This window comes from Caloenas nicobarica, chromosome 12 (assembly GCF_036013445.1).
Source record: "Caloenas nicobarica isolate bCalNic1 chromosome 12, bCalNic1.hap1, whole genome shotgun sequence".
Taxonomy (NCBI): domain Eukaryota; kingdom Metazoa; phylum Chordata; class Aves; order Columbiformes; family Columbidae; genus Caloenas; species Caloenas nicobarica.
In genome coordinates this window covers 20,093,514-20,119,902 of record NC_088256.1, presented here as the reverse complement: position 1 = coordinate 20,119,902, position 26,389 = coordinate 20,093,514, and the positions used below count along the sequence as shown (strand labels likewise).

Genomic DNA, 26,389 nt, shown 5'->3' with positions numbered 1-26,389 from the left:
CTTTCAGGAAGCACAGCTGTCTTGTGCTAGTAGGTTTTGCTGAGGGGTAGGACATATTAGCACAGGCAGTATCATGTGGTAATTCTAGTTATTCACCTCGTTGGCCAGGGCTGGCTCGCTCGGCTCTGTCTCTGCTCCCAGCTCAGCCTTTGAGCACCTGATGTTGTGCCCCAGTCCTGTAAGTGTATCCTTGGCTGCTTTGCAAAAGCTACTCAGTTATTTTGGACCAAGAACATCAAAAGCTGCCTGCCTCTGAAATTGTACACCTTAAACAGGCACGTCAGTGTCCATAAAAGAAGAAGTGTGATAAATGCGTGTGCGAGTGTATCAGGAGGCGCTAAAGTTCAAAACCTTGCTGTTTAAAACTTGTCTCAGAGGTCTCTTTTCTTCCATCTTTTTAAGAATTTTGCTAATTTCTACCTTATTCTCCTGTCTTAGTATGGATATTTATGTTTGAGCTACTTTGGCACTGTTTTCCTGTTTTGGTGGTGTTACACGGCTCAGAAGATGGAACAAAATGGTGTTTAGAGCTGTTAAATCTAAAAACTTGAATGTGCATTTTGCCTTATCAGGAGAAAATGAACTGAAAGTTGTTCGGCCATCTCACTTGTTCTGCAAAGTGCAGATGAAAATCAAAGAACTCTTATGATACAGTAAGTCTGTAAGATTGCCTTTGCTGGTGGAAAATGCCGTCACGAGCAGTATCTCCCTTGCTGATGGCTAAAATCCCCAACTTCTCTGACTAAATTGGTATGCACTGAATTGTTTTATTTTTTATGTACAAATCATCCTCAGTCTATACCTCCAAGTCTTCCTTATGAAACTTAAACTTGAGTTGCCAAGTGATGTTATTAAAAGAAATGTACCCTAAAGATACCTCAGTCTCTCATAAAGCACATGAAGGCAGCAGAAAACAAATTCACTCACAAAAAGGTAAAAGTGAGCAAAAAGTTGCAGTATGAGGTCCTGTCTTAGGTAAATCTTTATCTGGGAATTCCAGATGTGGCTCTAGAGATGATGGAGATCTAGAGATTAATCTAGGTGTGTTTGGCAAGAAAGGTTCACCATGAACCAAGCAATAGGCTGTGCTAAAATTTTGCGTTAAGACCACAATAAAATTGAGTTCCTTAAGCATACAAAAGGCATAATCACTTTTTCCACTGGAAAATACTGCGATTGTGCAAAAGATTAAAATATGCTTGCTCCCCATGCTTCTAATTTTTGACTCTCAAACCATCTTCCTCCACAGCTTGAATAGTTACACAATGAAAATGAAAAATAAAGATGACTCATGCTTGAAATCTCAGGGGCTGCCATCTCAAATGACCATGGGTGGGAACAGTTTTCTTAAACTTGTATTTTTTTAAGTGTACACCCAGTCATCTGTATATAAACATCTGCAAGGAGACAATTTCTTCAAATTGCAGATAAGAAAGCCTAATTCTTTTTGCTTAGTTACAAAAAGGGGAGGTATTTGCATTTGGATGTGAGCTCCTAAGAGAAAAGGGAAAGTGTATTTCCCAGCTCTGGTGTTCCTCTTGTTGACTGTCCTCACAGAATTTTGAAAAACCCATAAGAAGTTTAGAAAAATTGGTCCCCAGCCCTCAGCACACTTTTTGGTAGGCAAAAGTTTGCTAATACAGTATATGAGGAGGACCATTTACGTCTCTTGCCCTCCCTCCCGTTTTATTTTTTACCTAAATTATGACCAGTGTCTGAGAAGAAAGCAATCTAATGCCACTGATTGAGAGATAACGGATATTTTGTAAAGCAATAAAGGTAAATATGAAATTGTCAAAATGAAATCTGAAGAGGCAGGTTTTCTGAAATAATGGAGAATTACATTTAGAACTTTAGTCTGTTAAATTACACAGCAGTTGCGATTGGCAAGACATATAAAAAGAAGTGTATAATCTGTCAGGGTCACTACAGTAAAAGGGAGAAGCTGTTGTAGTCGATTATTTTGTCTGGATTTCAGCAGAACGCAGGAGGTTGTTATTACTGGATTTTCTCAAGAGAGCATTAAGAGGGATTATGATGATCTCTGTCATTACATTGCATGTTGGCTGCCAGACTGGACTTGTGTTTATGCACTTTGACATTTTACTCTTTGAGTTGCTCCTTTCACAAAAAGGTTATTACAGAGCAATGCTGCGAGATTTCAGGAAATGTATAAATAAAGGAAGTGGATTTTAATGGCTCGCTCTGCTGTGTTCATGTTACTAAGCTTTGGCCAGATGAATGTATTGGCTGAATCCTATTTAAAAAAGAATGATTTGGTGTTTACTTTCTCCTGACTTCTGTTGTTATGTAGTAATAGATTCATATTACTATTTTCTGATATATTGGGAAACTACATTTTACTTTTAAGTATTTCTAATGCGTCATCACAAGGGTACGTACAGTTCCTCTTGGGTCACGCTGTACAGATGTTTGGTCACAAACCAGATTTGGGGCCAGGAAATAAGTGTTAATATTTAATCTATGCACCTAGAGTAATGTCGTTCATGAATGTTTTGCCTTGATGAGTAAAACCTCATTAACATTTGTCCAACCCTAATACTGTGACTTGATCAGAGTCTGAACTTGGACGTGTCCGCTCCAGGAATCAGTGACGCAGTTGTATCCAACAGGCATACGCATAAATACATTGTCTCTGGGTAAATTTTAAAAACACGTTACCCGTGGAGATTGTTTCCTGTACTCCTTCATCTTTATTTGCAAAACAAAAAGCACCTGATATCCTAATTTCTTTACTTTGTGAAAGGTTGTTGTTGAAATGATTATCCTAAGTACAGGATGATAAGAGGTGAGATGTGTACCTTAATTCTTAAAACAACCTGTTGTCCATACGTATGCTCCTAATACTGACTATAAATTGCAAATAGATAAAAATGAATGTTCAATAGACCCAGGAAAGCACCTAGCAATTAGAAGGAAAATACTAGTTACGCAAGTTCCATTTGTACTTTCTGTCTGCAGTACCTTCATCACACATTCATTAATATTACAGAAACAGGAATATCACATCTGACTTTGTAAAGGACCGTACATTAGTTATTTACTTTTAATTTGCCCTGAAAATGCAGGAAAAGCAGAGTTCTTAACTTCTTTGTTCTGAAAACAGCTTCTGTTCAGAAGTAAATTCCTGCTCTGTTTGGTGTGCTCCAGGTAGGAGACAGAACCAAAGTCTGGACTGTCCATTCACTACTGAGTGGGATGCAATGGTGGCATCGTTCAACAAGTTACCCAAAAGAAGTAACTCATGTGAGTGTTATTAGTCCCTTTCAATGCAAAGTAAAACTGCTGAATTTAGACCACCACAGAACACTATACCAGTTTCCAGATGCCTGTATTCCACGCAGAAAAAACAGTGTGAAGTCTCACTTGTGCTTTTGCATTGTTTTACTTCTCCCTTTTCTGGCCAGTCTGTCTTCTTTTTTTTTTTTTTTTTGTGGCCTGTAATCTGTATCTTTAATCACATTTTCAAGTTAGAATCACCCTTAAAAAAAATTTAAACATAATCTGGTTATAAAAATTAGGTGTAAATGCTTCTTTGAAGCTACGTGTTATGCTAGACTGCACAATCAGTCCATGATATAGACCTATACAGAACATTCTGCATGTTCAATACTCCTCTTTTATTTTGTTTTATTTAACCTGCTTCATTCGTAGTGCTTATAAATAAAACCAAGAGGAGAACTGATCTCCAGTCTGTAGTTTAAAACTGATACCATGTAGGTGAATGCAAAGATCTTCTGCTGTAATGTGCTCCAAAACAACAGGTGCAATAACAACAGGCTTTGGAATTTTCCTGAAGTTGCCTACAATACGAGAATGTTTTCAAGATGTTTGAACTTATCAAGTCGGCACTCAAAGAAAGCATTTTCATGTGCAAAAGCAAGTGACTAACCTCCTTTTGTAATGTATGAAACTGATTTTAGTATAAATTGTGTGTATTAGGGGGTTGTTATCAAATTTTTCAAGGTCAGTCATTGCAGGCAGGAAAAACCTTACGGAAGGTGTGGCAAATAGGGCTTTATATTTGATGTCAAACTGATTTGATCTTCTAGATGGTGTAATTCAGCAATCTTAGGAGAAGCCACTACTTTTGGATTCTTGCAAAGTAGTTTACTACTGAGAAAGAAGCAGAACATTAAAAGATGATGGTAACTAAATCTGTCTAGTTGGATCATCAGAGCCATGAAAATCACAGTGTTTCCATTGCAAAATGATTGTGTAGCTGAACACAGAACTGGTCAGTCTGTCCATTTGGTATTACTTACGGGAAGGAAGAGAAGATTGATATCAATTCTCATTTGCCTGTTTACATAGCTTTTGCTGGAGAACTTCCACAGCCATATATCCTCTAAAATTTGCCCTTGGTCTCTTTATATGCTGCTTGCCTTTCCATCTGCTTGTTTTAAACATTTGGGTGGAAACAGTACGATCGCTTATCTCTGCTGTTGGAACATTGAATTAACATTTGCCATCGTGCCTGATGAGATTGGGATATATGTTGAGGAGATCAGGCTGAAATACTCCTATATTAGTACAGAATATGCGTTTTCCTTTTTCATTTTTGTGCCCTTTAGTCCAAGTATATTTGGTAGATGTTGGAGGAGTTTTGAGGTAATATGAGTATTTTTCAGTTGCAGATTTTCTCCTTTTCCATCCTCTTCTGAAATACTGTGTGTCCCAGCAACTAGTCCTTACCATGTTCATTGACTAAAATGCCCATGAAAGAAAATGATGTCTCTCACTTACTTTACCACAAAAAAAGTGTTGAGCCAGCAGACGTGGGGCCAGAGGAAACGCTTTCCCAATTCAGCGTATTCTCGATGGACAGTTTGCAGTTGTGGAATCTTGCCTCGGCTTTTTACGTTTTCTGCCTTTGGGGCACACAAACAGCCCTTAACCTTTCACCAAATATTTGCTTGCCCTTGTGTTAAAAGATTAGGAGAGAGAGTTTCACACCAATCTGTTAGATAATTGAGAAATACGGGGTGAGTGCGGCTGGTCTGGCTTCCAGGACAATAGTTGTTGCAGCAATAGACAGATGACACCTGACACTCACAAATGGATTTCTTTTAAAATCTGATTGCCATTAAGTGCATTACATGTTCTGAGGTAGTAAACCAGAAGTAGTGAATATAAAGGACAACAATAATACTTTTTCTTCAAAGCAAAAATAAACCTGATCTTTGTTTAGCGGCTAAGTAAAACATTGTATTAACTACTTTGTCTTTTTAAGCAGCAGTAAGAGAAACAAGATTTCCTAATGCTTCCTGTGTTTTTTGCTATTTCAAGTAGAATGTCCTTATTTAAACAGGGACCCTCAAATTGCATCAGGATCCATCAGGATCTACCATGTCTGCCTTCCCCTCTCCCTGTTTGTTGGGACACAGGTACTCTTAGAGCATTTATGCTGCTCTGACATAGGAAGAGCTCTTGAAAGTTCTAAGGCTCCGAGCTCCTGTCGCATTGACAGAGCACAGAAATGCTTCTGGAACCTGCGGGCTCTGGAGTTTTCATTGCCCTTTGACGTCCAGAATTTTATAAGAGGAAAATAAGTAGAAATGTGCATGTGAGAAAGGAACAAAAATAGGACCTTGTGTACTTTTTTTTTCTTTCTACCATGAGTAACTTGGCATTAATATTGGCAGAGTTTGTTTTCGTAAAAACACTGGCATGGTATAAAAACGGCATAATTTGGCTTAGTTTTTCTTCTTTCAATCTTTCTAATTCCCCAAAAGTTGTAATTAGCCACAAGATTTTTCTAACTATTAAAGTATTCCTATTTGATCAGAGTCTTCTCATCTGTAGAAATGTTCTCTCGTTCTTGTGTGTGACAGGTATAAATCTGGAAAATCAAATTTGTCGAGAGCCCAGTAGCACGCGCTGCTGTTGATTGTGTTGCAGCTTGCTGCATCTTCCCAGCAATGTGATACTTCTCAGTCTTTCTGTAATTTATTTTTGAAATCCCAGGCTCTTTCACGTCTAGTACTGGAACAAATTCAGGACTACCAGGTTATTGATTAAACTGTCTTCCAAAAAGTGACTGTATCTAATAACCCACATACTTACTCAAGTCAACTTGTGGTTTTTTTCTACCGTGTAGAACCACCTTTCCACTGCCAAGTCATGAATGCTTACTGTGGTTTCCAAAATGTTTAGATGTGCCTGAATGCTAGAGAAATTCCGGAAATAGTTGTTACTTATTCCTGCTGGATTGTTTTGGAAGATTTCGGAGCTTCCTGAAAGGACTCAGCCCTGCGTGCGGATGCTGGAGCCAGAACCGTGTCTCCGTGCGAAGTCGGCAGGAGCTCGGTTGCAGGGGAACCAGGACTTCCTCCGATGTTGATTTTAAGCTAAACAACTTCTTGCTTTGCAGATTCCAGGTTTTCTTCACAAATTGGAGTACTGCCCTTTTCCTGTCTAACGTCATCTTGCATACTACAAGACTTCTCTAACGCAATGAAAAAGATTTTTTAAAATTGCAAATAATGTTTGAAGTAGTAGATTGAAAAAGAAGGGGTTTTTTTCTCCTAATCATGCTATTACATAGTAAATTGGATCCCTGGCAGGATTTTTAACACACGAGAACGACAATAAACACTGTTATTCGTATATAAAGGCTCTTCTTTGGGAACATTAGGGTAGAAATTCTAAGAGTTCTCTGTTCTGCAAAGCAAAAAAAGTTCCCAGCCTCTAATACTTTTTTTTTCCCTGTTTTAATATAGAACTGATTGACACTGAAAACACTCGCTCATCGCTGTCAGATACCTTGTAAGTACATGGGTGTGTGTGGATGGATCAGGTTTTATGTGAATGTGTTCAAAGGAAAAAGCCAAGTTTGTCTTTTTGGGACTTACTAAATTTTTCCAACTGATCTTTATTTAGAATTACAACTGATTTTTGTTAAGATAGAAACATTTTAACTTACCAGAGATGTGTACAAATTAGCTTAGCTAAGTTATCTGTTTTTATAAATACTTTTCAAAGTATTTCAAACGAATGTGAAATTTCAAAATGAAAGGAACGCAACCTTTAACTTTTGCTAATGTGAACATTAGCATAACTGCTGGCAAATGAAGTCTGTACATGCACTTAAAATTCAAATGTTAAAAGCGATTTCAACAGGCTGCCAGTTTTAGGAGAAAACAAACATTCTTTCCCAGTAAGACCTCTTATCATTAATTTATTTCAGACAGTATTCCAGTGAGGTTTTTTAGCGTGTTAGAAAGTTGTTCCAGTAAACTGTAAAAGTGCTTAAGTTAGTGTTCAACACTGAACTAAGTTTTATTCCTTAGCTTGAAGATCACCTCACATATAAAACCACATATTTGGTGGATTATTAGATGACCCCAGTAGGATGCCTTTTTTTTTCCCAAACACAGTCCTCTCTTCACATGTAGTCTTACAATCCATTCTGCAACCTAGTTCGGTTTTAAAGATTTAGTGTTGATAACCAGTAATAGAATGTGAAATGGATATTGTAAAATACCTTTTTAAATCATGGCAGTACTATTATAATTCATTATGATTTGCATCTCATCAGTGCTTAGATGACAGGAGGAGCCGTTCTCCATTTTAGATATGGTAAAAAAGGGACAGCTCCTGTTATTTATAAAATTAATGTAGAGGAGATTAAATTGAATGGAAAAGTTAATGTCTTTTTGTAGTATCGGTCAGTCCAGACCATCCGCTAAAGAATTTAAGTAAATATGAGCCCATTCTTCTCCTCCCTTTCCAAATTAGTCAGTTCTTGATTATCAGCGAGTAGTTTTTTACCAGTAGCACCACTTCTGAAAAAGCCACTACTCAGCCTGAATAAACCTATAGTACTGTCTCTTTATATTAAATAGTTTCCATTAGTCCAGCAAGTCTGATTTTTATCCAAGTCATTGTTTCTGGTCTCGTGCTTTTTGTTGGAAGGTGAAGAGCAGTGGGTGTTCTCCAGGGGGGGGTTTGTTGTACCTTGTGGCACATACTGAAGTTGTCTTGCTGTATTCTTAGCACTGCGACTAGCTCTCTTTTAAATACAAACTCAACGGCTGCTTTTGGAGCACTGAATTAACTGGCATGAAAAATATCATACAAGATTTGTAACATAAACCAGTAAGCCTTCATTTTAGAGAACTGGAGCTTAGGGAAGTAAAATGATTTATCTCTTCTGCTAAGGTTTGACTATTTGCCGAGTTGTTGTTGGTGATGAGCTTAGCTAGAGCAGAATAAGCATATACCTTTTGAAAATAATGTAGCGTTCACTTTTTATAAAAATAAATATGCAGAATACTCTTTTTTTCTGAACAAGTCTGAGCTTAGTTTAATACATTATGCTGTCATTCAATAGTGATTTTCTTCTATAGATTTAATTAAAAAATTAATGGCATGATCATGTTATTTTAAGTATCTGCAGGTCTCGTCATCTTCCATTACATTAAATGCTGTTGATACTGGCTACAACACAACTGCAGATGTTGGAATTCTCATTAAAACACCCAACAACTTATTAATAGATTTCTGTTATGCTGTTAGTAGCGGTCATCTTGTTTAACCTGAAATGTTAATTGTAGCCTCCCTCATCACCAGAGATTGGCAAAAATATTAATAAAGGTACATTTTGAGGCGTGCCCAAGTTCTTCCAGTTCTTGGTGGAGCCTGAAAATGTCCCTGTTCTTGTCCGTGCAGCGTTCAGGACGGGTTTGTGTGTCGCGTTTGCTGTCCAGATGGAGATAAGAACCTCTGTCATTTCCATGCCAGTGCAGACCAGTTCCAGACCAGTTACCAGCCACAGCCGTGGTTTGCTGTGGTGCTTTTGTTTTCCTCCCACTCACCTTTGCTCTTTATTCAGGCCCAGTTCTCCTTAATGAGGAAAGATTTCTGACACGGAGACAAAAAATCTTGCCAAATTGTGCTTTATTTGAAATTGGATTAAATCGGTCGAATTGGATTCCATTTTCCATACCCGGAGTTCCGAAACGTATATATTGAAGTAGTTTTTGGAGGGGGAAAAGCAAATATGTGTAATTCCTTTCCAAGAGTCTGACGTTCGTATTTGAAAAGTAGTAGATTAAAAATTCAGTTGCTGGGGCAAAGTTAATAGAGCAATTTTGGAATATGACATAGTTGTAGATTAGAACGTGCAGACTTTTGAGGACTGTATCAAGAAACATTTTAATCTGGATAGAAGCTGATACAATATTCTGAAAAGCAGTAAAGAAATGTACTGTATCTTTTCTCTGTAGTACAAATATTTAGGGAGAAAACAACTGTTGACCTTTCCCATGATTACGCAATTGTAGCATTACTCAAGTAGCTTTAAGACAATATTATGATGTGAAGGATAGTCTTCATCTCAACAGCCCTGAACTATTCAAATAGAGATAGTGGGGGAAAGTCTTTGAAAAGTAAATATTTGTGTATGCAACAAACAAGTATGGAAAAGATTCATCCTCCTTGGTCTGCAGAGCAGCACATGCTATATTGTGCAGTGTATGTGCCTCTTAAACCAGTTACTTCAGTCTCCTTTGTCTTGATGCATTGAAGTGAACTCTTAGAAGGACTAAAACTAATGGACTGACTGTAATATTACTAATTTAATTCTCTTTTCTTTTTTTTTCCTGCTCTCTGCTTGGCGCTGGTCTTCACCCACAGGTGTCCACTGTTGCCTCTCAAAGGTTACTAAAATTTTAGCAGCTGCTCTGAAACAGAACTACCTAAGCTTCACTTACTGCTGCTTCTTCCTACACCATACTGTGCTGCTGCTTTGCTCTTGCCTGCTGCAGAACATAAGAGATTTTCTCTTTTAAACACCTGCAATGAAACTTAGGCTAGAAGTATGGACCATTCTCTTGCTGCCTGTGTACTTGTTAATATCTGTGTACAGTATGCTTGTATTTATTCCGTGGTATTTTCTTACCAATGCTAAGAAGAAAAAGGCTATGGCAAAACGTTTAAAAGCTAAACCCACCTCGGACAAAGCTGGAAGCCCCTATCGTGCTGTCACTCATCTTGACTCACTAGCAGACATAAACATTCCTGGAGCAGACACCTTGGACAAGCTGTTTGACCATGCTTTAGCAAAGTTTGGCAAGAAGGACTGTCTTGGGACCAGGGAAATATTGAGTGAAGAAAATGAAATGCAGCCAAATGGAAAAGTGTTCAAAAAGGTAAAACTTGCAGTTTTGTACTTCTGATTTGGTTTTGAGCTGCTTTGCATCTTACCTGAACAATGGAGATCTCCTTAGAGGTCTTCCTTAATCTTCATATTATGATACAAAACACCCATTTTATAGTAGTTAAAGAATAACAGAATACAGGATGCACTAGTTATTCTACTTCAAGAAAAATGAAAGCATTTTTTTTCTTTTAATGAATGCCAGTGTCTGTGTTTGTGGTGTTATGCACCAACTCGCATAAGCTTGTAGACCTGTACTGACAGCCGCTTATCATCATCATTTCTTTTTTTTTTGCTCCTCACCAGTTAATTTTAGGAACTTACAGATGGTTATCCTATGAAGAAGTAAACGAGAAAGTGAATCGCCTGGGGAGCGGACTGACTGCCCTGGGACTAACCCCAAGGAGTACTGTTGTCATATTCTGCGAGACCCGGGCAGAATGGATGATTGCAGCTCTAACCTGCTTCAAGTACAACTTCCCTCGTGAGTGCTGAACTTATTTACTTCTAGTGTATTTTTAGAAGCATTGCTCAGCACTGGTTTGGCTGTTAAGTATTTTCAATCTGAGAGTCCTACCATTGATGGTGTAAGAATTTCATAAGCTTATTCTGCCTATGGTCTGATTCTTAGAAGTTTCCATTCTGTTCTGTGCATTGTGGAGATCCCTAAAATTAACTGTCTCATACTTATGAGACTATTTTTTCTGATTTTATTGTGGTAATGTTCTATCTGTTAGAATGACAGAATGGTTACTATTCAGGTTTTTCAAAATACTCTGAAGATGTCAGTAGTTTTATTTCTCCCTCCAAAATGTGGAACATGTTTATAGTATTTTCTGTCTGTACCCTGACTTATGCATCCGAAATGTGAAATGGTTATGAGAAGAATAGTGGAGTAATCAAAATCACATGCTAGTCCGAGGGGGTTTTGGTGACATTTTTAAGCTGCTCAAGTTCACTATGGTTATGTATATGTGTTTGGTTTTTTTTCTTAATTTTATTTAAGCTGTCAAAAATCTCTGATCCAACTTAATGCATGCAAGCTTCTCTGTGAAGTGGCAAAGATGACGATACACTCACCTGCCTGGTCTGCATACAACGCACTGCGACCCATCGCTTGTTTTTGCTTGCACTAGTTGCCTCTTTTCCTTGCAGTCCCAGTAGCGGGTGCCCGCATGAGCAGACGGTCGCACGGTATCGCAGGCAGAGGGGCTGTTAAAGGGCAATAATGGAAGAGCTGACGTTGCTATTGAAGAGGATGGTTAATTTGGCCTTGATCCTCATGCTTTAAGAGGCAGGAAGAATCAGCTACATAACACTACTGGTTTTGTCCCTTGCACATGAACCCTGTTTCACAGGAATATTAAATTCCTTTAGCGGTCTTCGGAGGTTACAGTTTGAGAGAGCAGACAATACTAAAGGAAGGTATTTCTTTCACCAGAGAGATGATGGGAAGAGGTGAACTCCTGAGTGCCTGTGAGGCACCGATGGCATTGCTGTAGCCAGTTGGGGTTAAAAATAATCTAGCAACATGAAAAACAATCTGGTTCCTTAGTCCGGTTCTCTGGCTTGCCCCCATGCATAGTTTCACGGGAACAAGCAGAGTAGCTGATGCTGCCGAAAGAGCTGCTTGTAGCAGCGGGGAGCTTTGAGCCGTGACCGCCCTGCGCTGTTGTCACCTCTCCCCAAGCTCTGGTTGTAAAGAGCTCAAGGGCAGAACACAGTTGCTTAACTGTGTGATTGCTCAGTGCGTTATTGTTGGGGTTTGGTGGGATCTCTTTATTTTCATGATTTCTCTTCTTCTATAGAATAGACTATTTCAGTTGGAAGGGACCTGTGAGCATCGTCCAGTCCAGCTGCCTGGCCAGTTCAGGGCTGACCCAAAGCATCTTACTAAGGGCATTGTCCAAATGCCTCTTAAACACTAACAGACTTGGGGCATCAACCACCTCTCTAGGAAGCCTGTTCTGGTGTTTGACCACCCTTGGTACAGAAATGCTTCCTCTACAACTGTCCTCCTCATTTCAGAAGTCTCTTGTGGCATAAAATTCCGCTGTGGAAAAATTAAAAACTGTTTTGTTTCCAAATCAGAAAATTCCTCATTGAGCTAATATGATGCCCCTGTCCCCTCCTTCCACAGTGCTTTCCAGTGAGCTAAAGCAGGAGCTTTTGCATTTAGTATTACTTGACCCTTTCTTTCATGTTCTCTCTGTCCTTACTGGAACAGTTGTGACACTGTATGCCACCCTGGGTGAAGAGGCCGTAACCTATGGACTCAACGAGTGTGGAGCATCGTATCTGGTCACGAGTGTAGAACTTCTTGAGAGCAAACTTAAGGTAATCTGGTACCAGCTTCACCTGCTTACAAGCAACCCTATAACTTTACCATGCAGTCAGTGCCAAAAACCTCATTTCTCTTTATACAGACTGCATTGCCACAAATCTCCTGTCTTAAACATATCATTTATGTGGACAAGAAGACTATCAATAAATCGGAGTACCCTGAAAACGTGGAGATTCATAGTATGCAGGCAGTAGAAGAGCTGGGAGCCAAACCAGAAAACTGTAAGTGAATCACTTCACAGAGGACTAATCTAGCAAAATTAACAGTCAGACCCAAGTTAAGAGGGACACATAGCAGAAAAAACCCACCCATGCAGGTCTCTAACACAAAGGCAGTGGCAGACAGCCAGTTCATCCTCTGGCTTCCTTTAAATAAATGGAAAATTTGTTTGATCTCTACTTATAGCCCTGCACCTTTGTTCAAATGTCAAGTATTTTTGGATAAAACTTTATTTTTAACTTTTAAACCATAACCAGAATAATTTTCATTTTAAGACTCCAGGTTTGTTTTAGGAAGTGAAATAGAATCTGGTGCAGTGTTCCATTTTCTGCTACTGTTACTTTTTTCCTCTTATTTTCACTATTTTTCCTAACAAAGAGGAGGAGAAAGCACTTGAGGCTTTTTTTTTTTTTTGCTTCTTACCTTGGAAATGTCTTTTTTCTTAACTAATCTGTAGCTAAAAAGCACCTTGGGCTAGAGGAATAACCTTTACATCCTTTGCTATATCAGGCAGCCAGGAGTAACTGTAAATATCTGCATTAAGGAAGGAAAACCCAACTTTCCCTGATCGTCTGTTTTCCTTAAATCAGCAGTCTGTGCTTAGCCAGATCTCCTCCCTCTTGAACAAAAGAGGAGATAAACTGGCAAAGGAGCTTTTTGCAGGGAAGCACACGGTCATTATAACTTATCTTTGATCAGCTTAAGGTACAGACACAAACTAGCAGTTACCTTGAGATGTGTTGTTTCAGGGTTTTTTTGTTTTGGTTTGTTTTTTTCCTAAAAAAGCCCAGCTTCCCTTGCAGACACTTTGCTGCCTCTCTATCTGTGATAGCCATGAAAGCTAATAATTTTCATCCTAAGAATAAATGCCAAGGTTTTAAAACAAAAAAGTTGACTGATACAAGCCTACTGCTTTTCCACTAAGTAGCAGCTTAGCTGAAGGTTCTTTTTTTTTTTTCTTAAGAAAAAAAAAGTAGTCCCAGCTCTGCAACCCTGGCTTTGAAAGAGGGGCTGACAGAAAAGCTGACTTGCAGCTTTTTGTTTGTTTCTCAACCTGTTGGTTCTCCCCAGTACTGTATTTCTCCCCTTCACTGCCCTTGCCAGGTTTACTTGCTTTTCAGAAGGCTTTTTCTCTGAAACTTTCAGTCAGGTATAACACATAACAGCAAAAAATATCACCTAGATTGTGTAGATGCCCAAATACTTGTCTTTCCTTTCAAAATCTGCGTTCCCTCACTCCTTTTTAAAAACAGACCAGTACTTTTCATCCGCATCCCCCACTGACCACACCGTGCCCACTTTGCTGAGGCACCTGCTTCACACCGGTTGATTACAGACATATTCGCATTGATTAGTTACAGAAATAACAATTTAGAAAGGAGGTAAGAATCAATAACGATTTTCATCCTGCATTTTGTAGCAAGCATTATGCCAAGCAGACCTGTTCCTACGGACTTGGCTTTGGTAATGTACACCAGTGGCTCTACTGGGAGACCTAAAGGAGTGATGATGATCCATAAAAACTTAATAGCTGGAATGACAGGACAGTGCGAGAGAATACCTGGACTGGGGTAAGAAACAGTTGTCTTGTGTTGTATAGAGACATAAAACAGAACCTCTAAATGTACATAAGTTTACGGAGAGTCTGTTGCTGGCATCAGGTGTTACTAAATTTCTTCATTGTATTGTGAGCCCACTGATCTTTAATTTATAAGAAATATATCTCGTGTTTGCGAACTTAGCCTGTTGTTTGAAAAGGACACCCTTCTAGCTCTTGTCTCACGTGCTGTTTCTACTCTTGTTTTATTATTACCCTTAGCTTCAGGTCAGCGATAGATGTTTGTACTCTCGTGTGCATCAGAATGTGCCACCAGATAAGGAGATTCCTCATCTAGTCAAACTTGGGAAATTTTTTTAGATGTTTTCAGGCAGCTAGGATCACTGTAGGAACCAGAGCCTACCACATACATTGATCTAGAGATACCACTGTTGGATGGATAACACACGTACTGTAGAATCTGTTCAAGGATACTTCACTGAAATGAGCAAAAAGTCATAAATCATGCATTAACAATAGTAAAACCAATGGTGAGCTCCCTCACACTAGTTTTTGAGGAAATTTTTCATGAGTGTTGGTGTATTTGTCACTGCAGTGTTTTGTAGCTGAAATAAGCTACTTTGCTAAATTCCTTTTGTGACACGATATAAAACCAGTTCTGACTTGGTGCTGAAATCTTCTGTTTAAGTAACAGCCCTGAGTTTCTTGCTGAGAAATCTCTGAGAAATTATTTCCTGCCATAAGCCTCAGTGCTTCAGTGATCAGCTCTCCTTCTACTAAATTATTCTAGAAGGAAGTGCTATGCTGACTGTCAAGGATTTCTAAGTCATCAGTGATTATTTTAAAATATAGTGATTTCATCCTTAATTTCATACTTGGGATGACATCTCCCACAAGGAGAGGAAATAGTAGTGGAGCACTAAGAAATCTGTGCATTTCCTAGAAAACAAGGCAAACCCCGTAATTCCTGCTGATTTCAGTAAGGTAGGATTTTCCCCATTTTGTTTAGAAACTGTGGTTTGAAATCACACCCTTCTCGCATGCAGAAGAATAAGCCTCACTTGTCATCCAAATCTTTCAAAAAGTAATAACTAAGCACACAATAAAACCGTTAAACAGTGTTTTCAGCCCACTTGTGCATCCTTGTTAGTTAGCTAATCCTTTCCTTTCCCAGGCCCAAGGACACTTACATTGGTTATTTGCCCCTGGCGCACGTGTTGGAGCTGACAGCAGAAATCTCTTGCATCACTTACGGCTGCAGGATTGGATATTCCTCTCCACTCACACTATCGGATCAGGTGAGGGCAAGGAGGGAAGCAGAAGCAAACTTCAGCTCTTGCAGTCCACGTTCTCCTTGCTGAGCTGTCCTCCTTCGTTAAATAAATGCTGATGTATATGGTACACTTCCGATTTTTTTTTTTTTTCAGAAAATTATGCAAATTGGTATTCCTGGTGGATTGTAGCAGCGGGGTCACACTATAAATTTTATCAAAACCCTTGCTTTTATGATACTTGGGATATCTAAAAGAAAGGCTAATAAATGCATATAGCATTATCCACTGGGTGTCAGGATAAGAACAGCTATTAATAGATTAGCTGAACATAAGACTGTTTAAAGTGATTTTAAGTTCTTGGTCTCACTTTATCAGTTCTTTATACAGTTATTGTAGATATTCTGTTTAGCCCTTTGCCTTTTTCCATTTAATAATTAAGATAAATAGGAGCAAATTAAGCTGGAAAAGAATGGTGCTAAATGTTTTGCTGGTATAGAGATTGCATCAGGCTAAAGACACTCCTGGAGGAAGATGGAGGAGAAAGCAAGCACGAGAGGGTGGCAAAAAATAGATACAAAGTGGACTTAGCCAGGTTGGGCTTCTAAAAAATCTAGTATTTTGGCTGAAATTGTTGTTAATCATTATTTTTTCCATCACAACAGGAAAAAATAAAATTACGCAGGAACTGTTTTTTGGAGACATGGTGGAAGAGATTTAAACAAATTACATGCTAATATATCTTCCTCTTTTTTTATTAGTCCTTTTCTAAAGAGCTGCTTGGTTTTCAGCTTCATAAATTTACTTTTTTTTTCCCTATTACAGTCAAGTAAAATTAAGAAGGGAAGCAAGGGAGACTGTACTGTACTTAGGCCTACACTGATGGCAGCCGTGCCTGTAAGTATGCAGAAACACATACATTTAGCAAAAAAACATGCTTTCTGTCTTGTTCATGCAAGAAAAATCTATTTACTAACATTTTTTCTCTTCATGTGTACATCTCACTAATAAGAAAGGAGCAGAAAATAGAAATTCCAGTTGCCGCTGCTTGAACTGAGCACTGAAGCTGCAGATGAGCACAATACGTGTACGCTGAAGCCAAGACCCTTTTTGATCCAGAACTGTAAACGTTTTTTAATAGCAACGAGTGATGTTTTAGTGGGTTACTGACACAACAGTAGGGTACAGAAAGTCTTTGACCTTCACAGTCTGAAGCTCCTTTTTGCAGGGAGGACACTTTTAGATAAGAGCGTGTGGCTGATTACAGAATTTAGCAGGCGAGGCCACACCACCGTAGTTGTTGGGGTGCCCAATCTCAGCTGCATGTCTCCAGGGTAACACGCTGAGTCTCTCTTGCTGTTTTAGGATAAGCAGGCCATGCTTAGTCTCTTATCAGGAAAAAAAAAGTGATCGGGAGACTATAACTCCTATTGCTTCTGTAGCTTACGTTGGTCTTTGGGTGACCAGGCTTCTGCATTCCACAAGGTTTTCGTGCTATCTGAAAAACAGACAAATGTTGGTGTCTTTCTAATGCAAAAACCTTCATATGTCCTGGAATCACGTGCTGCTTTTATGATCATATCACATCAGCGGCTCATAAGAGTGGTAGTGAAGGATTTAATCTAATTTAAGAATAGTGAGTTTTGGCAGCATCTTTTGGGAATAGCCAAGAGTTTTGAAATCAATTACATATTTTGTTTTATACAGTAATAATTGTATATATAGGCTTGGTCTTTTTCTTAGTTAACCAAGTGAAAACTACTATGTCTGAGAACCCCAGCTTTTTGGAAAATATCCATTTGAATTTATTTCCTGAACCCCACCTAGATGTCTTGATTCTACAGACATTATCACAAAGCAGTTAGCAGAGAAAAAATGAAATTGAAACTGATGATCCGTTCTCAGTTCACAGTGCACAGGATCTAGAGCTCAACAGTCTACAGCAAAGAGGAAAAACCTTCAGAAAGCCCTAGTAGTAACAACACTTACCTAACGTCATCTAGTAACTATTTCTCTCCCTAGAACTATTGTCTTGTTTTTATTGTCAAAACACCATAACATCACCAGCGATTAGAACATATAGGGAATGAAACGGAAAATAATCCTAAACAAATCCAGAGACACAAGTATTTCTAAATACTTGATTAAATTGGAACATTGTAATAAGGGTTAATAGTTCTTTCCAGCCTTTGTAATTTTGAATACCTTGTCTCAGAGCTGTAGTCTTTCCAAAAAGCTACAATTAATTCTACTTCAAGATATTTGTCTGGCTTTTGGAAACATTAGATGATATTCTGCAGGTAAACTGGGTTGAAAGTAGCATACAGTTTTTCTGAAATTCTAGTTTGTCTGAATCCCAATCATGAAGATTTGAGGGAACTAATCAAAACCACTACTGAACGTGTCTTCTAATAAGACTTTAATATTTTGATCTCTGATATTTCAAAGTACATAATTTTCATAGCTTTCTTCTCAATTTTAATTTGACTTTTGTTAGAAAGCATGTAACTACCTCAAAGAATTGTGCGCTGTAAAAAATCTGAAGGAGGCAATCCTTGAACTTCTGTTAAATACCTCACCAGCCTGAACACTATTTATTTTAAGTCCTGTGTATTTTTGTGATCATAAGCTTATTATTTTAATGGAAATGAATTCCTTTTCTATGACAGAACTGTGGGGGCTTTTGTCAGGTAACTAGAATTACTGCAACCACATTGCTTTGAAAGTTGGAAGATTTCTCTTGGAAAAGGAAGCGGTGAAATGAAATCTCTCAGTTCATTCCCTGTGCTTCCCTGTTGCCGTGGATCGAGTACAGCATCAGGACTCCTAAGCACGATAAATTTTGCATGGCACGTACCAACCTTAGCAAAGAGATTTAGCTAGACTTGAATTCAAACTTTTCTAAATTGGTTTGCCAGATTTTTAAGTCCAGGTTAAGGTGTTATTGATAATGTAAGCAACGTAGCACAGCAAGTTTTATTACACTGTGGCATGTTACCCAAGATTTGTAGCTGTGGTTGACAGAGAAGACGTCTTCAGGACAAGGGGTGGAAAGTATTTTGAAATCAAATCAAGGTTTAGAAAGCCGTTTGTAGAAACACAAGGGGTACTGTGAAATACTGCGGGATGCCTGAAGACCCGCAATAGTTACTCGATTACTTGCCCTTGACTTACCTGTCTGCCTAATGCAAAGCAAGTTTTCTAATATCAGGTGTAAACAGCAGGAGGCTCTTCCTCTCTAGCGATACTGGTGTGAGGAGAAAAAAAGTGAACGGAGAAAAGTAACACTAAGTCACTGATTTTCTACTGCATTTTCGATGCTTCCTTCCACCCATTTCAAATAGCTCCAAGCTGCGGTGGTCTGTAAATTAACTAATTGATCACACATTAAAAGCATTACAGTTAAATATTGCCTCACCAATGATGCAGACATTTTCACTCTTATTATATTATCCATTGTAGAGGAAAAATACAGTGGTTTAATTTTATTTTTGATGTGGAATTTAATTTACACATGCTGGTCTATTGTATATGGTGATTTTCCCTGCTTTTGTTAACACTTTGTAGGAAATAATGGACAGAATTTATAAAAATGTCATGAGTAAAGTTCAAGAGATGAACTATATTCAGAGAACTCTGTTCAAGATAGGCTACGACTACAAATTGGAACAAATCAAGAGGGGATATGATGCACCTCTGTGTAATGTGTAAGTATAATTCATGGTTCAAGTGTACCTTTCTCCTTGAGGTTTGTTAAGACAATCTAAAAGAATAATCATCTAAGCTACCTGACACGGGACAATTCTCATCAACATACAAATACAATGACTAACTGAAATAATCCAAGTTGTTGCTGGAAACAGATATTTAATGGTAGGAATGACTAATTTTCAAAACAGTTAACTAGTTAGTCTTCACTGGATTGCTTTCTTTAGTAATAAAATCAGAATTTTTGTTAAGTGACAGGAATTCTGGCATCCTCAAGTGCGACACAAGAGGTAACGATTATCCCTGCTGTCCATTAAAATCTGTGAAGGATTAACTTAATTTTTAAGGTGTTCCAGATAGTATGGAAGAAGAAAGTTTGAGTCTTTTTTGTAGAAGTGAGCTGAGGGAATGATTTTTAATTTTTTTTTCCTTCTTTCAAGACTATTGTTTAAAAAAGTAAAGGCACTACTGGGAGGGAACGTGCGCATGATGCTTTCTGGAGGAGCACCGCTCTCGCCTCAGACACAAAGATTCATGAACATCTGTTTTTGCTGTCCTGTTGGTCAAGGCTATGGACTAACAGAAACATGTGGAGCTGGAACAATTACAGAAGGTAGTTAGCATTTTAACTGGAAATACATATTTTAAGATACAGATATGAGGGTTTGGTGGGGGTTTGTTTGTAAAGTCAGAATAGCTGTAGTTCTTACCTGCAATACAGTAACTTGAGATAAGCTGCCTTATTTATGGTTTGAGTTTATATTTCAAATTACAAAAATCTTTATATTCTTCCTTGTTCTCTCCCTAAGTTGCTGATTACAGCACCGGCAGAGTTGGAGCTCCACTTATTTGTTGTGAAATAAAGTTGAGAGACTGGCAAGAAGGTGAGAGTATTAAATGTTTTGATTTCAGAGTAACTAATTAACCAGGGCTTAGCTGGTTTCTTTGCATATCTGCTTAGCTAGGTGTAGCATAAGGAATAATTGTTCTTTATCTTTTTAACAGTCATCAATTTGTGTGCGTTAACTTCAAGCTGAAGTTTCAAAATATTTTCTTGGCAGCAGAGTATGTAAGTTAAAAATAATTGTGTGGGCATTTTCTTGTTTTCAGGGGGCTATACTAGTAAAGACAAGCCTAACCCTAGAGGAGAAATTGTCATTGGTGGACCTAATGTCTCAATGGGATATTTTAAAAATGAAGAGAAAACCGAAGACTTCTCCATTGATGAGAATGGTCAGAGATGGTTCTGTACAGGAGATATAGGGGAATTTCATCCAGATGGGTGTCTGCAGATCATAGGTTGGCCTCAATTTTTCATTTCTTAATAGATTACAAGATCTTGACTAAACATAGTTATAAACATGCTAATAATCCTGTTGGCTTTGCCAGGGCTAATCTACTTAAAGTTACCTGCTTGCAGAATCACAGTATAAAACATATTCCCAAAAGTTCTCACAGCTGTAGGATAATTTTGGAAGTGATGCCATTTCCTGTGACATTATCACTGTCTAAATTTAGCACAAAGACTTCAAAAAATAAATGTAAGATTAGTTTTTGGTATTAATTACAAAGCTTTAAACTCAGAGTCCTCGTCACTCTCATACAAGTTGTGTGAGCAGAAGTGTAGTGCTATATGAACTTTTTTACAGAAGCCTTTATAAAGTTGGCAGAATATGTACATGCTATTAGCGGTTTTAAAATTTTAATAAGATTCTTAATAAACATGAATTAAAGTATCTTGCATAGCACTGCACAAAATACGTATTTAGTGGCTTTGCAAATGAGTCTGTAGAAATGAAAAAGTTTAAATGGAATAAGCTTTTTTTTTTCCCTTCCCTTTAACTCCTAGATCGTAAGAAAGACTTGGTGAAGCTACAAGCAGGAGAATACGTATCTCTGGGCAAAGTAGAGGCAGCTCTGAAAAACTGTCCGTTGATTGACAATATCTGTGCTTATGCCAAAAGGTAAGAGTGGTATTCATTTTGAAACTTCATTTAGGGTAAACATGAAATATAGGCTCTGACCCGCTTCTCTGATGATAACCAATAGTTTTCCATGGTTTCCATTGAACAAACCCCCCTACCAGAGTGCAAGTTATAAACAGCATCTCTGAAGTAGCACAGGTGCCCAGGTACCCCCAAACCTGAAGAAATGACCTCTTGTTTTTCTGTTAGCATTTCTTCTATCCTAATACACTCCAGTTCCATCCCTTCCCCAAATGGATATCATTCTATTTGGCATGTGTTTTGGCTTTCTGTCAGAATAGCAGAGAGAAGTTAATCTGGACACTTCACACTTGATCCAGAGCTCTCCACTGAGTTTTAGAAATAGTCCTGGTCCCTCCTCTCCCTCCCTTCAACTTAAACACAATACATGAATGGAAACTGGGGAGAACTGGGTAAACACCAGGTGTAGCTGGGAAGTTGAACCGAGATAGGCACTGACAAAATTACAGCAAAGCACAATCCCAATCAAACCTAACGTTATAAAACAAGACACTTGTAAGTCAACAGTTGTGAAGACTTAATGTACAAGAAGGATTCTGTATGGGGGAGCAACTACAGTTCAAAAAGCACTGTGCGTCTCTGTATCTAACATCAAGTAAGCATTTTATGTCCTGAAATGCAAGTCTCAACTGTTTGGAACTTTTTTCCTTCCTTCTCTTGCCATCTTGTGGTAGCGACCAGTCCTACGTGATCAGTTTTGTGGTTCCTAATCAGAAGAAGCTGACGGCATTAGCTGAGCAGAAAGGCATCAGTGGAACCTGGGTAGATATTTGTAACAATCCTACAATGGAAGCTGAAATACTGCGAGAGATTAAAGAAGTGGCAAACAAGAGTAAGTAAAGTTGCATATCATACCGATCTCATGGTGCTTATCCAGCCAAAGTTTTCAGTTGTCGTCAGCAACTGCTGTTCATTCTTCCTCTTGCCTCTGTATCTGCCAAAACTTAATAGTTTAGTCAGAGGCAAAGAACACATCAAATCACTGCCTGTTCCTACAGGAACTGACATACTTTTTGGTCATATTAACCACTTTAAATTTTTTATTATTTTCTAAAATAATTTGAGATTTTTTTTCAACTAAATTCAAGAGACAGGTTGCTTGTCTAATAGAATTAAAATAAGGTCCAAAAGAGCTGTCAATTTGGCAGGGAAGTTACATTTGCTGGTAAGAATACTAGTTAAGGAAGAGATTTCAAAGCTTTTTTCTCCATGGAGCTTTGTCCCCCACAGCCTTGAGCAGCCAGGATCCTTGTGGTTGTAATGGCTTCAATTCCTTGCTGTGGTACTGAATGATGAGAAGCCTCCTTAGTCCTTCATGGGGCCAAAAAATTAACAAACTACCCGGAGAAAAAAGTCTCTAGCGCATTTGGCACCTCATACGCTGAAGGAGTAAAACTGGACTTAAGCAGACACTAAGCACTGCCTCTCAAGTTTTAGAGAGGAGAATCTGCCTCGTGAAACATAAAACAACAATGAAAGATGCTATTAAGTCTTACTATTGCCTTAAAAAAAAAAAAAGAGTCAACCCATAGGTCTCAGACTTGGGTTTAAACGTTTTAATCCGTGGGGTTTTTTTTAATCATGCACTAGGTAAATTACTACCCATATAGCTTTGTTTATTCAAAAAGCTTTGCTTACAAATTCTTTATCTGCTAGATAGTAATCTACCATTGAGATGGAAAAAAATTTAAAACAAATTAGTTCTAAAACTATTTTAAAGAGATCATTCTCACTTTTAGCAGAACATGACACACCATCCTGAGCAGACATCTATCTAAAGATGAAACAGTACATTACCAGACCAGTTTGCAGTTGTCCTGGAAATTCAGCTCCAAGTCTGTGTAGACGGGATCCTATTACAGACCTGTAAACAGGAGCTGACAGCAAAGTCCATCAAGCGTTGCACACATGCAGCAGCTCCCTGCCCTGTTCCTAATGCCCCTGGAAAAGGGGGAAAAAAGTGACTAGTGTAACAAAAATATAGGGAAGTCCCTTTATTTTTAACTCTATACAAACTCTAAGGAGGGAAAAATTTGGGAAAGGATCATTTAACCACGGAAAATGTAGAAGTACTTCATTATAATTTAAATATGAAGCACATCCAACTAGTCTGAGTTAATCTAGTTGTTACTACAAGCCTGTGCCAAAGATACAACTCTACATTTCAGTGTATCCTCTTGTGGCAGTACTCTCAGATCTCAGGCTACACACTCATTTGTTGCAAGTTTTAGATTTTACGCTGTCGCATCCAATACAAGCTGTAAGTATGGTGCATTATCAGAATATTTTTATACTAACCAGCACTCAACGTTGGTACAAGATTAAATTTGCTCGTGGCCCTTCTGTAAGGTTACTTCATTAAGTAGGACACCATATTATACAAGCTACAGCATCCTCACCTTAGATTTTTAGGTGGCATGAATTAGTATTTTATTTAGCTATGTAACCGTAGTCATGCTTTTGTGTCTTCTTGTCCCTGCAGTGAAATTAGAAAGGTTTGAAATACCCATCAAAGTACGGTTAAGCCCTGAACCGTGGACCCCAGAGACTGGGTTAGTAACAGATGCTTTCAAGCTGAAAAGGAAAGAACTGAAAAACCATTACCTCAACGACATCGAACGAATGTATGGAGGCAAATAAACAAGTTATGTTGACCAGACAGTTGTGCAGATGTTCCTTCTCATGCCTCAATGATGCATATGTCTCTGTATACTATAGATCTCACACATGCAGAAAATATACCAAATAGATGAGTGTTTCCATACTATCTATTGAGTACAACGGGGACTATCTTAGACTCCAAATTCGTATTTATTAGCTGATTATACACTGATGGTCTTCATGGAGTCTCATGTGATCATCTCCAGTTTTGAGACAGACGTCATTATGTGGAGCAGTACACCAGGTAATAATAATATTATTGTTTCTCTAGCATATTCAGACTGCTCGCAACTTCTCTTTAATTCATTCTGAAATCCGGCCTGTATTTCAAAGAAAAAAAATCCATGTAACTGTGATGATTCTTCTGTCACAGTAAGATACTTAGCAAGAGGGGAAAAACAGAGTTTTTAAAGTCTACCCTTCCCCATTTAAAAATAAAAACAACATTAGTCAAGAACTTGCTAGAGATCACTAATAATGCTCTGCTTGAGGATGGATGGATCCTTCTGCACATCAGTTAGTGTCTTGAATATTTCCAGTGCCTAAAAAAGAGTATAAAGTACACTTAACTGAAGTAAAGGTGAACTGAAAAGCTTTCTAAAAACAAGTTATTTGGAATTTCATTCAAGAGTGAATTAACTATTTCAGCTTCCGACTCACCCAATATGTTTTTGCTTGCCACTGTATTTTAATTCAAGCGGACCTTTCCACTAGGACACGCGGCATAAAAGAAATGAAAGACTTGCACTGCTGCAAAATCATCACCTGAAAATGCAAAACTTGCATCTCCACTGGCAAACAGCAGTGACAGTGATGGGCAGTTGTCTCCAAGATTTGCAACTCAAAGGAGTTTTGGCTTTTTGTTTTGTTTCGTTTGGTTTTTCTTTGTGGTTGTTTGGGTGGGTTTTGGGTTGGTTTTTTGGGGGGGGGGGGGGCGGGCAGGGGGAGCGTTTGGTGTGGTGGTTGTTTTTTGGAGAGTTTTTTTGTTGGTGGTTGTTGGTTTTTTTGAGGGATGTTTGGTTGTTTCGTTTTTAAGGCACTGATCCTCTGGACCTTCACATCCATGTGAGTGATGGTACAGGTTACTTGTATGTAATTTAGAGGACCGGGGTCTAAATGTCTGTATTCAACTTTATGGAAAGGTATTTCTGTTCACCTTTTAAAGATGGTAAGCATAACAAGGCAACCAGAAAGCAACAGTAGTTTCCCCATGTAGTCCTGTTTCACCTACAAAAAAGTACTCTGTGGCCAGGGAATCTTCATTTCATGGAACCTGTAAAAAGGGACAAATCACTCTTTGCAGAAATTCATTACAAAATGTTCTCTTATTAACTGGAAGTCACAGATCTGAAGAAGCAGGAAGATATAATTTAATAACAGTTCATCATTTTGTGTGCAGACTCCTGTACTGTGTCTTCTTTTGAATTGTAACTGAGCTCCTGCATCCCTGCTCGCTCTTCACACTTGAACCATAAATGCTGTAAGAAGTGGAGGCTCTCGATACTGTTCTACTTTGCACTTTCTTAATTGTTTTATATATGTTGCTTACGCTTTGTACAGCTGTGGCCCTCAACTGCTATATATTACAGATTCATTTTAAAGTATTTATAGATTTCTATTCATAATATTTGTGTTGTGTATATGATGGTTAAAAAGAAAAAAATATCTGGTGTTGTCACTGTACAGAAAGTAAAAGATTTTGTACAATGCTTCTCCTGAGCACACTGGCTTGCTGTTTCAGGGCAAGTTTTGCTTTTATCGCGTATATGTGTATTTTTCTTTTTTTCCAGTTCAAACAGGTTTTGGCAAAAACAAACTGTGGCTATGTACTCATTAACTAAACGGTCCCTTCTCCTCGGGACCAGCTTCGGCCTTCCCTACGCGTATCTGTCGGTGGCTGCTCGCGAACACACCACCGGCTCATCCTCCAGGAACCCCCAGGGAAAGGGAAAAAGCAAATCTGCTCTGTGAAGCTGAGCGTATCTATTTATGCATGGAACTACAACAGTCACTAAAAGGAACAAGGAAATAGCTTTTCTAAAAAAGAAAATTATATTTTTCGAGACACATACTGTTTGCTTTATGACAACAGGAAATATTTCCCATCAATTGCAACTTTGAAAAAGTTTGCAGTTGTCCTGGAAGTTCAGCTCCAAGTCTGTGTAGACGGGATCCTATTACAGACCTGTAAACAGGAGCCGACAGCAAAGTCCAACCAACCAACCCTGACTCAGTCCTGGAGCCACATTACCAGTTTTTCCCTTTTCACTATTAAATAGCCTTTAGTCAGCCTGTTAACATCACAAAAGTTAAATACGTGTTAGAAAGTTACTTGAGTCTGTCAGCAGGTTGTATGATTTTTTTTTTTTAAACCATGAATGTATTTATATGAAACGTATTTTATCTAGACTGCAGCTGTCTTCTGTGTCTTGGTTGACT

The 26,389-nt window shown here is 38.4% G+C and overlaps 1 protein-coding gene across 7 annotated transcripts in view; it reads left to right on the top strand.

Annotated features, from left to right (window-relative positions):
• Positions 1–24,844, top strand: part of ACSL4 (acyl-CoA synthetase long chain family member 4) — a 60,242-nt gene extending 35,398 nt beyond the window's left edge. For 3 of the 7 annotated variants that reach the window (XM_065643057.1, XM_065643056.1, XM_065643055.1), the window contains 15 exons: positions 6,744–6,789; positions 9,936–10,175; positions 10,490–10,667; positions 12,411–12,520; positions 12,610–12,748; positions 14,167–14,317; positions 15,479–15,602; positions 16,401–16,472; positions 19,143–19,282; positions 19,724–19,896; positions 20,093–20,167; positions 20,394–20,582; positions 21,133–21,247; positions 21,964–22,121; positions 23,772–24,844. In XM_065643057.1, coding sequence (XP_065499129.1) covers positions 9,948–10,175; positions 10,490–10,667; positions 12,411–12,520; positions 12,610–12,748; positions 14,167–14,317; positions 15,479–15,602; positions 16,401–16,472; positions 19,143–19,282; positions 19,724–19,896; positions 20,093–20,167; positions 20,394–20,582; positions 21,133–21,247; positions 21,964–22,121; positions 23,772–23,929 — 2,010 coding nt within the window. In that variant the 5' untranslated portion in view covers positions 6,744–6,789; positions 9,936–9,947 and the 3' untranslated portion in view covers positions 23,930–24,844. Of the gene's footprint in view, positions 1–3,171; positions 3,268–6,743; positions 6,790–9,824; positions 10,176–10,489; positions 10,668–12,410; positions 12,521–12,609; positions 12,749–14,166; positions 14,318–15,478; positions 15,603–16,400; positions 16,473–19,142; positions 19,283–19,723; positions 19,897–20,092; positions 20,168–20,393; positions 20,583–21,132; positions 21,248–21,963; positions 22,122–23,771 lie in introns of those variants that run through there. The other 4 variants (XM_065643059.1, XM_065643058.1, XM_065643060.1 and 1 more) reach the window with 3 other exon arrangements.
• The last annotated feature ends 1,545 nt before the right edge of the window (positions 24,845–26,389 follow it).